At 40.3% G+C, this 13,346-nt stretch overlaps 1 protein-coding gene across 6 annotated transcripts in view; it reads right to left on the bottom strand.

The window, feature by feature from the left end:
• Nucleotides 1–575: 575 nt before the first annotated feature.
• Nucleotides 576–13,346, bottom strand: part of ANKRD55 (ankyrin repeat domain 55) — a 110,348-nt gene continuing 97,577 nt past the window's right edge. For all 6 annotated transcript variants that reach the window (XM_059878745.1, XM_024981313.2, XM_024981312.2 and 3 more), the window contains 2 exons: nucleotides 3,166–3,258; nucleotides 576–1,062 (listed from right to left, as the gene is read on the bottom strand). In XM_059878745.1, the coding sequence (XP_059734728.1) occupies nucleotides 941–1,062; nucleotides 3,166–3,258 (215 nt within the window). In that variant the 3' untranslated portion in view covers nucleotides 576–940. The remainder of the gene's footprint in view (nucleotides 1,063–3,165; nucleotides 3,259–13,346) is intronic.

The following is a 13,346-nucleotide window of genomic DNA, read 5'->3' as shown; positions in this document are numbered from 1 at the left end:
CAGAATAGTAAATGTACTACTACCAAGCCTGCTGAATAACAGGCAGGCTTGGTAATAACATGGAGTGAGTATGATCTTATATGGCTAAATTTTGAACTTTCAATTAATCCAAAGAACACACAAACCATTTAGTAAGGAGATCTGTAGTTAGTCTTTTTGAAATTTGCTACGTCATAAGTGGGAATATCTTGAGTAGACAGAGACCATTATTTTGAAACAGAAAAAAAAAATGATTAAATATGTAGAGTGTTTGAGGAATGCATGAGAAATATCTATTTCATTCCATTGGGTCAAGATGTAGACCTTTCTAACTCACATAATCTTCTCTATTAGAACAAACAATCATATCTGAAAATGACAATAGGTGGAAATAATCTTATAACAAAGAAGATACATAAACATTGTTGAATGATTTCATCTCTAGCCAGGAACTGACAGTGTTGGAAAATATTTTGTAGATGATTGTACACTTAAAAGCCATAAACACTGACTGATGAAAGAAATTTACTGTTTTAATTTTAATTAAGTTTTGTTAACCCAAAGTGGAATTGCAATCAATGTAAATAACACATGTGGAATGTGCTTTCTTTTTTATTCAGCAAAGCATACATTTTTTAAAAACAGAAAATCATTAAAAAAAAAAAAATCAGCAAACATGCCACAAAACAAACCAAACATAACTAAGGTTCCCTGCTGATAATATACTGTGACTTTTTATTTAGGCTTGTAGAGGTCACAGAAACTCACAGACTTACAATATATACACAATCAAAGATTCTAAGTGCTTATGCGGAACAAAGAACTTTGAGTTATAAAACCATGAATGGCTTATAGAATGCAATTTACTAGATCAGTCTTTGTTCTTATGAACTAGAGTAATCTTGTTCTTTGACAGTTGAAAATAGATCTTGTCTATATTTTCACAATCAGTGACCCATAGCTAGTTTTCATCATTGGTGGAACTGGCAGAGTTTTCACTCTCTTCAGCTGGTGGACTGTGTCCCCGCTGGCTTGGAATAGCAGGAAGCACTCGGTTGGTCCGTAGAGGTTCTCCAGACAGAACTGGGAGGAAAGAATAGAAGGAAAGACTTTCAGGGTTTTCTTCTCTTAGGAATGGAATGGTGGTAGAAGAACTGTGTTATATCTGAAGGAATACAGGCGCTTCTAAGAAGTTTTTCTTGCAGAGAGCTTAACTTCAGGAGATAGTCATGTGTATCTACCTATCAAGCTTACACGTAGTCAGGGATGTTGTGTGTGCATGCTAAGTTGCTTCAGTCGTGTCTGACTCTTTGTCAGCCTCCTCTGTCCATGGGATTCTCCAGGCAAGAATACTGGAGTGGGTTGCCATGCCCATCTCCAGGGGATCTTCCTGACCCAGGGACTGAATCTGCATCTCTTATGTCTCCTGTATCGGCAGGCAGGTTTTTTACCACTGGAGCAACCTAGGAAGCTCCAGTCAGGGAAGTCAAATATGTGCAATACGAGGTGGGGCTGAGTTTGGTGAAAACATGATCAGACTGTGCGTGCCTGGCAAAGTTCTCTTTTCCTTGGGTGGAGCAGCCCTTGAAAGCCAAGTCAGCACAAGGCCCTAAATAAGCCCCAAGATGTTTGTACTGTGCTTTTATGCAAACCTCAAAAGGTTCTCAGGTTTCTTTCAGGACAGGCGCTGTACCTTTCCATTTCTTTTTCATAGAGCTATAGTCGGTCAAAGATCTTTATCTTTTCCTGTCTCCTTAAATTTAATCATGAAAAGCAAAGCTGCTGAGCTCTGCCAAAGAAAATCCCCTCTCTTTGGCTTCTCTAGGCCATACTGGATTTAAGGCTAAGTGACTCTTTCCTTAGATGTCTTTGTGACTACATTTCTGCTTAAAGACAAGGTCAGACTTGAATTTCATTCAGTGATTGAATTCACACCATCCAAAACTCTCTCTTTAGACAAATTAGTAAGGGCAAGGAAAATAATCTGTCAAGAAAGAGGTCTTGGTTTCTGCTACTAAGTCTGTGTGTGACTTTGGACAATCTCCACTTCTCCCTTTCCTTATCTGAAAAAAAAGACAGAGTTGTCCTAAGACCCCATGGTTCTTGGTTTTTAACTAAAAGGTTCTAGAACTCTTGACTTGTCCCATTTGAACTGCCGTCTGGGGCAGAAAAGATATATTGGATATTTACTCTGTGCAAATGGTTGCCAAGGATTTTGCATGTGTCACCTCATTTGATCCTCTCAACAATCTTATCAGGTGGCACCACTCTTACAGGCTGAAGGAACTGAAGTAAAGAAAGGGTAAGGGACTTGTCTTAAATAAAGCAGCTTCTAAATCATCTAATCTCTGCAATTAAGATGATGTAGAGAGTATATGTGTACATGTGCATGCGAGTGCTTGTGCACGTGTTATAAACCAGTGTGTTGGGATAGGAAGAACAGGAAGAAAGGAAATTAGAATCCAGTGAGTATTATTTGTTTCTTGAAGCAGCTGACTCAGTATCCTGTACCTCTGCAACTTATTGCCTAAATAATAATGGGTGAGTCATGTGACCTCTCTGAATCAGTTTTCTAATCTACACTGTCTCAGAGTACAGACATAAGCATACACAAACTCAGAATTTCTGAGTGTGGGGCCCTGGAATCCATTTTATAACAAGCACCCCAGATAACACTTAGACACAGGCAAACTTGATCACTTGGTGAATAGAATATATTAACAGTTTATATTGTGAGAAGTTTTGTATAAAATAATGCCAAAAGTAAACCTGATGAACATTATACTTGATTATTCCTTTCTGCCAAGGACTGCAGAGCCTGTGAGTACAGAGGTAACACACATTTCTATCTGTCCAACATAGTAAGGAAAACAATGCCAGGAAGCCAGTTTTAGAATAATTTTTGAAGCATTAAAGACATTAAATAGTACATAGCAAAATAAACTTCTGTTATTGTCTTTATAGTCCAAACATAAAAATTCCTCAAGGAAGCAAGTATTTCTTTTAAATAAGCATTACCATTTTGGATGGAGCTTTAAAGACTGTCTCTAGTCTATTTTCCTATAATTTTCAAGTTTTGGTACTTGATGTTCTCTTGGAAAAATGAAAGTAAACCGAAATAACATTTAGTCCTAATAACAGCACTACTATTTGCAAAGGAAGCTGAGGAAGATTGAAAATACTTACATTTTTGGTCTGGTAGGGGAGCTAGGTTGTTCCGAGTATAAGGAAGATCCCTGATTTTGGGTCTGTTTGGGGACAGATGCTGAAAATTTTGTCCTGGGGACAAACATAATTTGTGTCAATCATTTGAGACTCAACCAAGTGCAAATTATAAAATCCAGTGGATTAGAGAATCATACAAGTTGTTATAGATTGTGAAATTTATGATGTTAACAACAAAATAACTACACCATATTCCGTTTCTATCACATGCCAGTCACCATTTAAGTGAAAGGAAAAATGTATCCAAAATCATTTCTTGAGTAAACTAGCTTTAAAAAAATTATAAACAAGCACAATTAGGGACTTCGCCTGTGGCACAGTGGATAAGAATCCACCTGCTAAGGCAGGGGACATGGGTTTGAATCCTGGTTAGGGAAGACTGCACATGCTCCGCAGCAATCAAGGCTGGGCGCCACAACACTGAGCCTGAGTTCTAGAGCAAACTGAGGCCACACACTCTATGGCCTGGGAGTCGCAACTACTGAGCCTGTGTGCTGCAGCTACTGAAACCCACACTTAGAGCCTGTGCTCTGCAACAAGACGAGCTGCTGCAAAGAGAAGCATGCGCACTGCAATGAAGACTAGACCCCACTCGTGGCAACTAGAGAAAACTCCAACAAAGCAACAAACACCCAGTGCAGCCAAAATAAATACAAATTAAAAAACAAAAAACCAAGCTCAGTTGGTCATATACTGCACAAAACTTAAAAGTTTGAAAAATAAAATAGGGTATTAATGTATCGTGTATTCGTGAATCTGTGTTGAAGAGTGGGTGATGAGTAGGACATAATCTTCAAGATCAGTGTTTCTCAGTCCTGGCTGCACTGAGAAATTATCTGAGGAGTTAAAAAAAAAAAAAAAGATGCTACTCTGACTAAACACCAACCACATTGATTAAATGAGTATCTCAGGGGCTGGATAGGATGCTAGATTTGTTTCAGCTCCCAGGTGATTCTAATATGAATCCAGGATTGAGAATCATGAGATGGAAGATGAGAGGTGAATGAAAGCATTTTGGAGACCTGGAATATATCATTTAAATGACCAGTAGTGCTATGCTGGAGCTGTGCATACCAATTTTCAAGAATTTTGTGAGATGGTTGACATCACACTTAGTGGCTTGACATCAGCAATGGTGGGAGTACTTACATCAGAGAAATCAACAAGCACTGATTTTTCTCTGAACATTAAACATTTATTAAACACATGCGGACTGGAATGCAAAAGTTAGGAGACTGGGATGCAAAAGTAGGAAGTCAAGAGATAACTGGAGTAACAGGCAAATTTGGCCTTGAAGTACAAAATGAAGAAGGGCAAAGGCTAACAGAGATTTGCCAAGAGAATGTACTGGTCATAGCAAACATCTTCTTTCAACAATACAAGAGAAGACACTACACATGGACATCACCAGATGGTCAATACCAAAATCAGATTGATTATATTCTTTGCAGCCAAAGATGGAGAAGCTCTATACGGTCAACAAAAACAAGACCGGGAGCTAACTGTGACTCGGACCATGAACTCCTTATAGCCAAATTCAAACTTAAATTGAAGAAAGTAGGGAAAAACCACTAGACCATTTAGGTATGACCTAAATCAAATCCCTTACAATTATAGAGTGGAAGTGACAAATAGATTCAAGGGATTACATCCAGAGTGCCTGAAGAACTACGTACGGAGGTTCATGACATTGTATAGAAGGCAGTGATCAAGATCATCCCCAAGAAAAAGAAACGCAAAAAGGCAAAATGGTTGCCTGAGGCAGGTAGCTGAGAAAAGAAAAGATGCGAAAGGCAAAGGAGAAAAGGAAAGATATACCCATTTGAATGCAGAGTTCCTAAGAACAGCAAGGAGAGATAAGAAAGCCTTCCTCAGTGATCAATGCAAAGAAATAGAGGAAAACGTATAGAATGGGAAAGACTAGAGATCTCTTCAAGAAAGTTAGATACCAAGGGATCATTTCATGCAAAGATGGGCTCAATAAGGACAGAAATCGTATGGACCTAACAGAAGCAGAAGATATTAAGAAGAGGTGGCAAGAATACACAGAAGAACTATACAAAAAAGATCTTCATGACCCAGATAACCACGATACTGTGACCACTCACCTACAGCCAGACATCCTGGAATGTGAAGTCAAGTGGGCCTAGGAAGCATTACTACAAACAAAGCTAGTGGAGGTGATGGAATTCCAGTTGAACTTTTTCAAATCCTAAAAGATGATGCTGTGAAAGGGCTGCAGTCAATATGCCAACAAATTTGGAAAACTCAGCAGTGGCCACAGGACTGGAAAAGGTCAGTGTTCATTCCAATCCCAAAGAAAAGCAATGCCAAAGAATGCTCAAACTACCACACAATTGCACTCATTGCACACACTAGCAAAGTAATGCTCAAAATTCTCCAAGCCAGGCTTCAATAGTACATGAACCGTGAACTTCCAGATGTTCATGCTGGATTTAGAAAAGACAGAGGAACCAAAGATCAAATTGCCAATATCTGTTGGATCATAGAAAAAGCAAAAGAGTTCCAGAAAAACATCTACTTCTGATCATTGACTATGCCAAAGCCTTTGACTCTGTGGATCACAACAAACTGGAGAATTCTTCAAGAGAAGGGAATACCAGACCACCTGACCTGCCTCTTGAGAAGTCTGTATGCAAGTCAAGTAGCAACAGTTAGCACTGGACATGGAAGAACAGACTGGTTCCAAATTGGGAAAGGAGTAAGTCAAGGCTGTATACTGTCACCCTGCTTATTTAACTTGTATGCAGAGTACATCATGAGAAATGCCGGGCTGGATTAAGCACAAGCTGGAATCAAGATTGCCGGGAGAAATATCAATAACCTCAGATATGCAGATGACACCACCCTTATGGCAGAAAACGAAGAAAAACTAAAGAGCCTCTTGATGAAAATGAAAGAGGAGAATGAAAAAGTTGGCTTAAAACTCAACATTCAGGAAACTAAGATCATTGCATCCAGTCCTATCACTCTATGCAAATAGATGGGGAAACAATGGAAACAGTGACAGTATTTATTTTTCTAGCCTCCAAAATCGCCACAGATGGTGACTGTAGCCATGAAATTAAAAGACGCTTGCTCCTTGGAAGAAAAGCTATGACCAACCTAGACAGCATATTAAAAAGCAGAGACATTACTTTGCCAACAAAGGTCTGTCTAGTCAAAGCTATGGTTTTTCCAGTAGACATGTATGGATATGAAAGTTGGACCATAAAGCAGGCTGAGCACCAAAAATTGATGCTTTTGAACTGTGGTGTTGGAGAAGACTCTTGAGAGTGCCTTGGACTACAAGGATATCAAACCAGTCAATCCTAAAGGAAATCAGTCCTAAATATTCTTTGAAGGGACTGAGGCTGAAGCTGAAGCTCCAATACTTTGACCACCTGATGCAAAGAGCCTACTCATTGGAAAAGACCCTGATGCTGGGTAAGGTTGAAGGCAGGAGAAGGGGATGACAGGTGAGACAGTTGGATAGCATCACTGACTCAATAGACATGAGTTTGAGCAAGGTCTGAGGGATGGTGAAGGACAGGGAAGCCTGGCATGCTGCTGTCCATGAGGTCTCAAAGAGTTGGACACAAGTGAGTGAATGAACAAGAACAACAGGATCAGACAGGATTAGGCTTAATTCCCAACTTGAGCAAGTGATGTTCTCTCTTTAAATCTCAACTTCCTCATATGTAAAAAGTGGATAATAGCTTTCTGTCTTTTCCAGTTGTTATAAAGATTAACTAGGAGAACAAAGGTAAAGCATTTAGCTTATAAAGTAAATAATAAACATTAGCAATTATTACAGTGCTACTACGTGGCATTTTTAAATATGATCTCCTAGAGAGTGGGGCATGTATTCATTTGATCTTTTACTTAGCAGTCTAGTAGGAACCTTTTACTTAGCAGTCTAGTAGGAACAAGAGTCATTATAGTGAGGCCCATAGGGTTTAAGTCTTCTGTTTGGGTAAAGCAGTCCTTAGAACAGGGGGGAAAGATCCACCCCCTATCTGCTTCGGTGAGTCCAGTGGTAGATTTTTAGGGGTGGTCATCTGAACAGTGTCATTTGATGAATATTAAGCAAAATTTCCAGTCTCCTGGGTGTACATTTTGCCTTTATATTTTTATTCCTTTGAACTTTGAAGGTTAAATAACCTCATAAGTGAAAGTGAAATCGCTCAGTCCTGTCTGACCCCATGAACTGTAGCCTACAAGGCTCCTCCATCCATGGAATTTTCCAGGCAAGAGTACTGGAGTGGGTTGCCATTTCCTTCTCCAGAGGATCTTCCCTACCCAGGGATAGAACTGGGTCTCCTGCATTGCAAGCAGATGCTTTTACCATCTGAGCCATGAGGGAAGCTCATAAGCCATTGTTTTAAAAAAAAATTCCTGAGTAGAATTACAGTAAAACCTGTATCAACTCATATTCGATTATTTATCCATGAACACTGGAGCAGAAATTTGAAAAACCAAAAATGAGATGATAATTACGGGTAACACTATTGAGCACTTACTGTGGTCAAGCACTGGACTAGTTTCTATATATGTAATCTCATTTAATCCTAACAGTCACTTTCCCTTGTGAGAGAGGTACTATCATGCCCAGTCTCCAAATGAGGACACTGTGATTTGGAGGAGTTCTGAATGGAGCTCAAGGTCATATGACAGGAGGTGACAGAATCTGGACCCAACCCAGGTCTGTCTGGACCTAAAATGCACACCATGTTGCCTCCTTAGAGGCCAAAATGGTATAGATAGGATGGGAGAAGTGGCAGAGACGGACTTCAGCAGTGATTTGGGAGGAGGTGGGAGGAGAGTTAAACTTTTTGCCACCCTGACATTTTGCTCAGTTTTGAAGAACAAGGTAGAATGTGCATAGTTTAAAGATCTATCTGTGCTGCGGGAGCTTTCAAGGGGTGTCCAGCCTGTGGAGGATGACCACTGTCTTAGAATAAAAAGGCAGAAAAAATTTTCACAGTTAAATGAGGAAATAGAAGAGAATGAAGATTAATAATAATAACAAATATATTCAGCACTCATCTATTGCAAACTCTTTGCATTCCAGAGACTAGAGTACAAAGAGAAGGCAAGGTGCTCAAAGTGGCTGATGGGAATAGAAACAGATAAAGTACTTTTGAAGGCCATGAGTAGTGCTGTGAAGCTATCACAGGAAAGAAGGGCCCAGAGAGATCAGTGTGTCTTGAATCCCACAGACCTTGCTTAAACATCTGTTCTGCCACTTCCTAGCTACCTTATGACCTTAGGTGGGTGGGGTAACCACTCCAATCCTCCAATTTCTTCATCTCTAAAATGGGGATTAAAAACTCCTCTCCTGCAGTGCTGTTGAAGGGGAAGTCTGTGGTTCACTGCCCCCGAGAAGGCTTAACAAGGCAGAGGAGGGATTCTTTCATGATGGATAGTAAAAACGGGCCACACCTCCTACAGCAGTGAGGAGCCTTCTGCATAGGAGGCAAGTTTGGGCTGGTTCTTAAAAGATTGTAGGACTCTATCAAGACTCAGTGGATGAAAGGTTAAAAGAAAAACAAAACGAAACACGGGCAAAGATGTCGTAGAGTAAAAGGTATGGGTTCCTCAAGAGCTTAGAGATATTCTAAGGAACTGTTCAAGGGGAGGGGGCAGGGGGAAAGATTGAAATGGGAGGTGCAGAAGTTGAGAAAGGTAAGTGAGGCCAGGCTACGTTGGGAGGACTTTGCCAGCTGAAGAATCTGGCCTTTGTCCTGTTGCTAAATTGCTTCAGTCGTGTCCGACTCTGTGTGAACCCATAGATGGCAGCCCATCAGGCTCCCCCATCCCTGGGATTCTCCAGGCAAGAACACTGGAGTGGGTTGCCATTTCCTTCTCTAATGCATGAAAGTGAAAAGTGAAAGTGAAGTCGTTCAGTCGTGTCTGACTCTTAGCGACCCCATGGACTGCAGCCTACCAGGCTCCTCCATCCATGGGATTTTCCAGGCAAGAGTACTAGAGTGGGTTAAACCCATTGCTGATGGGTTTAAACAGTGGTGGTCATGACATCAGACCTATGCAGGGAGGAGAGGGAGTTGTTGCTGGGGTAGTCTAGAAAATTCTGGAGAAGCAAGTTCTCTCTTGAGGGAGAAAGGAAGCAAGCACTTTCTTAGGTTCCTTGTGATGACTTGTAAATAACCAGGCTGGTAGCAAATACCACAGAACTCTCTGTTCCATTTTCTCTGAAAGCTGCTTGCAATGAATTAAGCTGATGTGCTCCAAATTCCCTCATTTTGGTTAAGTGCCTTATCCCCCATCCTCTCCATCTAGCCCATTGACAGGTCTCAATAAATGTTAAGCAATAATCATTACAGCTAAATGTTCAGGGTTGCTGAAGTCAGCACAGGATATTAGCTTCCAGGAATTCAAACGGTAGTAATCACTGCTAGCCCATATTATTTCTACTAAACCCAGGGCAGGAAAAGAAAAAATCCAGGGGAGAGAGACGATCCAAGTTCAAGCCAGTGGTGCAGTGGTATGATTTATAGTACCCAATTGCTTTACCACATTAGGTTTTCACATCAAGTATGGGAGCTCAGTGCAGAAATCTGCTGAGTTTCAACCCGCCTAAACTAACAATTTAAACCACTTAAGTGAACTCTCCCAACTGTAGTCTGGAAGTTTCAGTAGTCATTAAAAAAAATAAACAAAACTCAAATTGGGTTAAAAATATTTGCAAAAATAAAATCCATAAGGCAGAAATATTTTTCTTTGGGGGAGGATGGTGTAGTTTCTAAGAAAATCACATCGTAAATAATTTGGTAAGCATGCTATCAACTGGACTTTGAGATATAAAGACAGAAATAAGGGAAGCCCTTATTTTGTGGGTTCAATCCCTGGGTCGGGAAGATCCCCTGGAGAAGGAAATAGCAACCCACTCCAGTATTCTTGCTCGGAAAATCCCATGGACAGAGGAGCCTGGCGGGCTACAGTCCATGGGGTTGCAGAGTCAGACATGACTTAGCGACTGAACCACTTCCACACCATTGTATATGTGAGCAGCCCGACTCTTCGTGACCCAGTGGACGGTAACCCACCAGGCTCCCCTGTGCATGGTATTATCCCTGGCAAGGATACTGAAGTGGGTGGCCATCTCCTCCTCCAGGGGATCTTCCCAACCTAGGGACTGAACCCACATCTACCTGCATTGCAGGTGGACTGTTACCTCTGAGCCACCAGGAGGCTGTGTGGTAACTTCTTAGGAGAGCTGGGTTAAAGTTATGAATATGTCACTCATTAGTTGTTAAGACTGAACAAGTTGTTTTAACTTTTCTAGGCTATGTACATTATAACTGGAAAGGCCTTCATGGAACAAAACGGCCCCAGACTGTGTATCCAGAGAGTAGGAAAATTGTAGCTCAGAGAGATGACATGTCTTGCCTTATCCATCAGGGCTCATTCAGGAAAATGGAGACCTCTTTAGGCCTCTGAAAGAGAGGCAATTTCATATGGAAATTTCATTATACTGGTGGTGGAAAAGCTGAGAAGCCAGATGACAAGGTTAAAGGACATCCAGAAATTAACCACAGAAGGAGGATGCAACCACTTCTAGTCTGGAGTATAAGAGAAAAAGGTGGTATTACCAAGGTCCAGAAGCTAGTGGGAGCCAGAACCACAAGTGAGGGGCTGTGTGGAGGAAGTAGGAGGAGTGAAACCCCTACTGGAAATTCTATAGGAAGCAGAGGGACATTGAGGAGAACTACACTGGTTTTCCTCTTTCTCCTGCTCGTACTCTTGCCAATGCCTCCTGGCACTTTAGCAAAAGTACCTGGAGGCAGCTTCCAGGGAGCCTGGGAGGGATAGTTTCCAGAGATACAGAATAGAGTTAGAAGTAAGAGATTAGATCTGAGAGCAAAAAGGCAGTTAAATGTCATCACCTATAGCTTGTGTCTAAGGCACTGGGCTTAGCGTAGGGCCTGGCACATAGTTTTTAAAAAAGCCCACAAATTTGTGTGTATTTGTATAGTACTATGTTAAAGTCACTATTTTAAGTATTATAAATGTATCAATTCATTTAACCTTACTATCAATTCACAACCCTAAAAGTTGGGTATTTCGTCCCATTTTTGACACGAGGAAACAAAGGTTTAGAGAGATTCATTAACAGCAAGTAAAAGAGAGCCAGGGCTTATTGACAAAACAACAACAAAAATGTGACTTTAAAAGACCTCTTGGGGAATTCCCTGGTGGTCCGGTGGTTAGGACTCAGGTCTTCGATTGCTATTGACCCGGGTTCAGTTCTTCTCTGGGGAACTAAGATCCTATAAGCCATGTGGTAGCCAAAAAAAGAAAAAAAAAAGAATTTTTCTCTTAACCACTGGATATGCTGCCTCTTGATAAATTATAATAATAGACACGCAATAATCATTTAAAGAATGAGTGAAGACTAGGGTCCTTTCCATTTAAAACCCTTATGATTTTCATATGTAAACATGAGAAGAAAATCAATTTAAAGTGAGTTGTATAATCAACTTAGAAAAATCCATGTTCCTGAAAGTTCATTTATAGACTGAAGATTCTTGGGATATTTATCTTATCAGTTACCTAGAACGGCTCCTAGTTATAATCAGCACTCAAAAACATTGGTTGAAAAAAATAAAAGCTTTGATCCAGGCACAGCTAATCATTTAACATTCCCTTGGAGAATTCTGCTAGTTCTTTTCTGCTTTCCTGCCCCTAGGGACTTTTCAAGTTACTTCACTGGAAAAGTGAAATCAATCCTAAAACCAACTTTATTGAATTTTCTTTTATTTTACGAAATACGGAAAGTTTTAGATGGCACATGTGACAGAATCTATGAATTCTCTATTCAATATCTACTCCCTTATTTCTCTTAGAAATGAAAATCCAGTTTTGGAGGTACAGTCATGTGATCAACTAAAACACAACAATTCCCAGTCTCCCTTGCAGATAGGCAGTCATGTGACCAAAGTTCTGGCCAATGAGATGGGAGCAGACTCTAGGACTTATGGTCAATAACTTATTACACTTGATCTTAGCCAAAAGGCCTAGAAGCAATGGGAGATAACTTATTAATGGGAGATAATTCAGTTTGGGGACATCCATTTTCCTCTCCCCTCTCTCCTTTCTCCTTCTCTTTCTCCAAAGGATGAAAGCCATAGGTTAAGTTGTAGAGAATACAAATGGAAGGATCATGGTTCACCAAGCACTGGGAACCATAACGTTCAACTTCTTTCATATGAGAGGAATAAACTTCTATGTTGCTTAAACCACTGTTACTTTGGGTTTCTGTTACAACAGATGAACCAATTCTAACTGATAAAGAAAAAACAGCCCCAGGCTGTCCTGGGAACAGAAAAAGAACAAGACTCAAAAATTTTTTTTTTTTTTTTTTTATTTTTATTTTTTTTTAAGACTCAAAATTAAAAAAAAAAAAAAAATTTTTTTTTCCCCTAAAAAGGAGATATTAGCCAGGACAGGACTAACTCCAGAAAGCAGGCTGAGTCAAGGCCCTGGAGGCCATCAAAGTGTTAAAAGACAGCAAACCAATATCTTTGCTTCCTTACCCCTCCACAGAACACAGGGAAACTACCCACACTCCAGTGCTCTGAGGAGGAAGTAAGACCTTGCGGGAAGTTCTTCTCAGGAAATAGCTGTCAGGTATTTATTCAAATAAATATATTTAAATACAAATGAATATGTATGAGAGAAGTCTTACGCTGCCTCACAGGTTTCAGACACCAGGCACATGTAAATGAGTGAGGAGAGCCAGGCTCATGCTGCATATTAAATGGGAAGGAATAGTTCTTACCTCTAAAGATATATTGATCTCATCTAGTTCTTAAAATATACATACACCCTCTTGGTCTTTCACTTTTCTACTTTTGAAAGAAGCATGGGTTCAAGAAACATATCATTTTCCCTCTTAACCCCACTATAAGAAAAGCAACAGAAACTTATTGTTAAAGAACAACAGACACTCCATGGACAGAGACTAGAGAGTGGTGTGGACTGGGCTAAACTGGGGACAGTGATGTCCAAGTGGTGTCCAGAGGGATACTGGTTACTCAGATCTAGCCAATTATTGCCAAAAGGTATTTGTGTTTAGTGTTGCTGGATTTTTCAATTTCTCAAGAGAAGCTAGAAAT

The sequence above is a fragment of the Bos taurus genome, chromosome 20, assembly GCF_002263795.3.
Source record: "Bos taurus isolate L1 Dominette 01449 registration number 42190680 breed Hereford chromosome 20, ARS-UCD2.0, whole genome shotgun sequence".
Classification (NCBI taxonomy): Eukaryota; Metazoa; Chordata; class Mammalia; order Artiodactyla; family Bovidae; genus Bos; species Bos taurus.
This window is presented reverse-complemented; position numbering and strand designations above follow the sequence as displayed.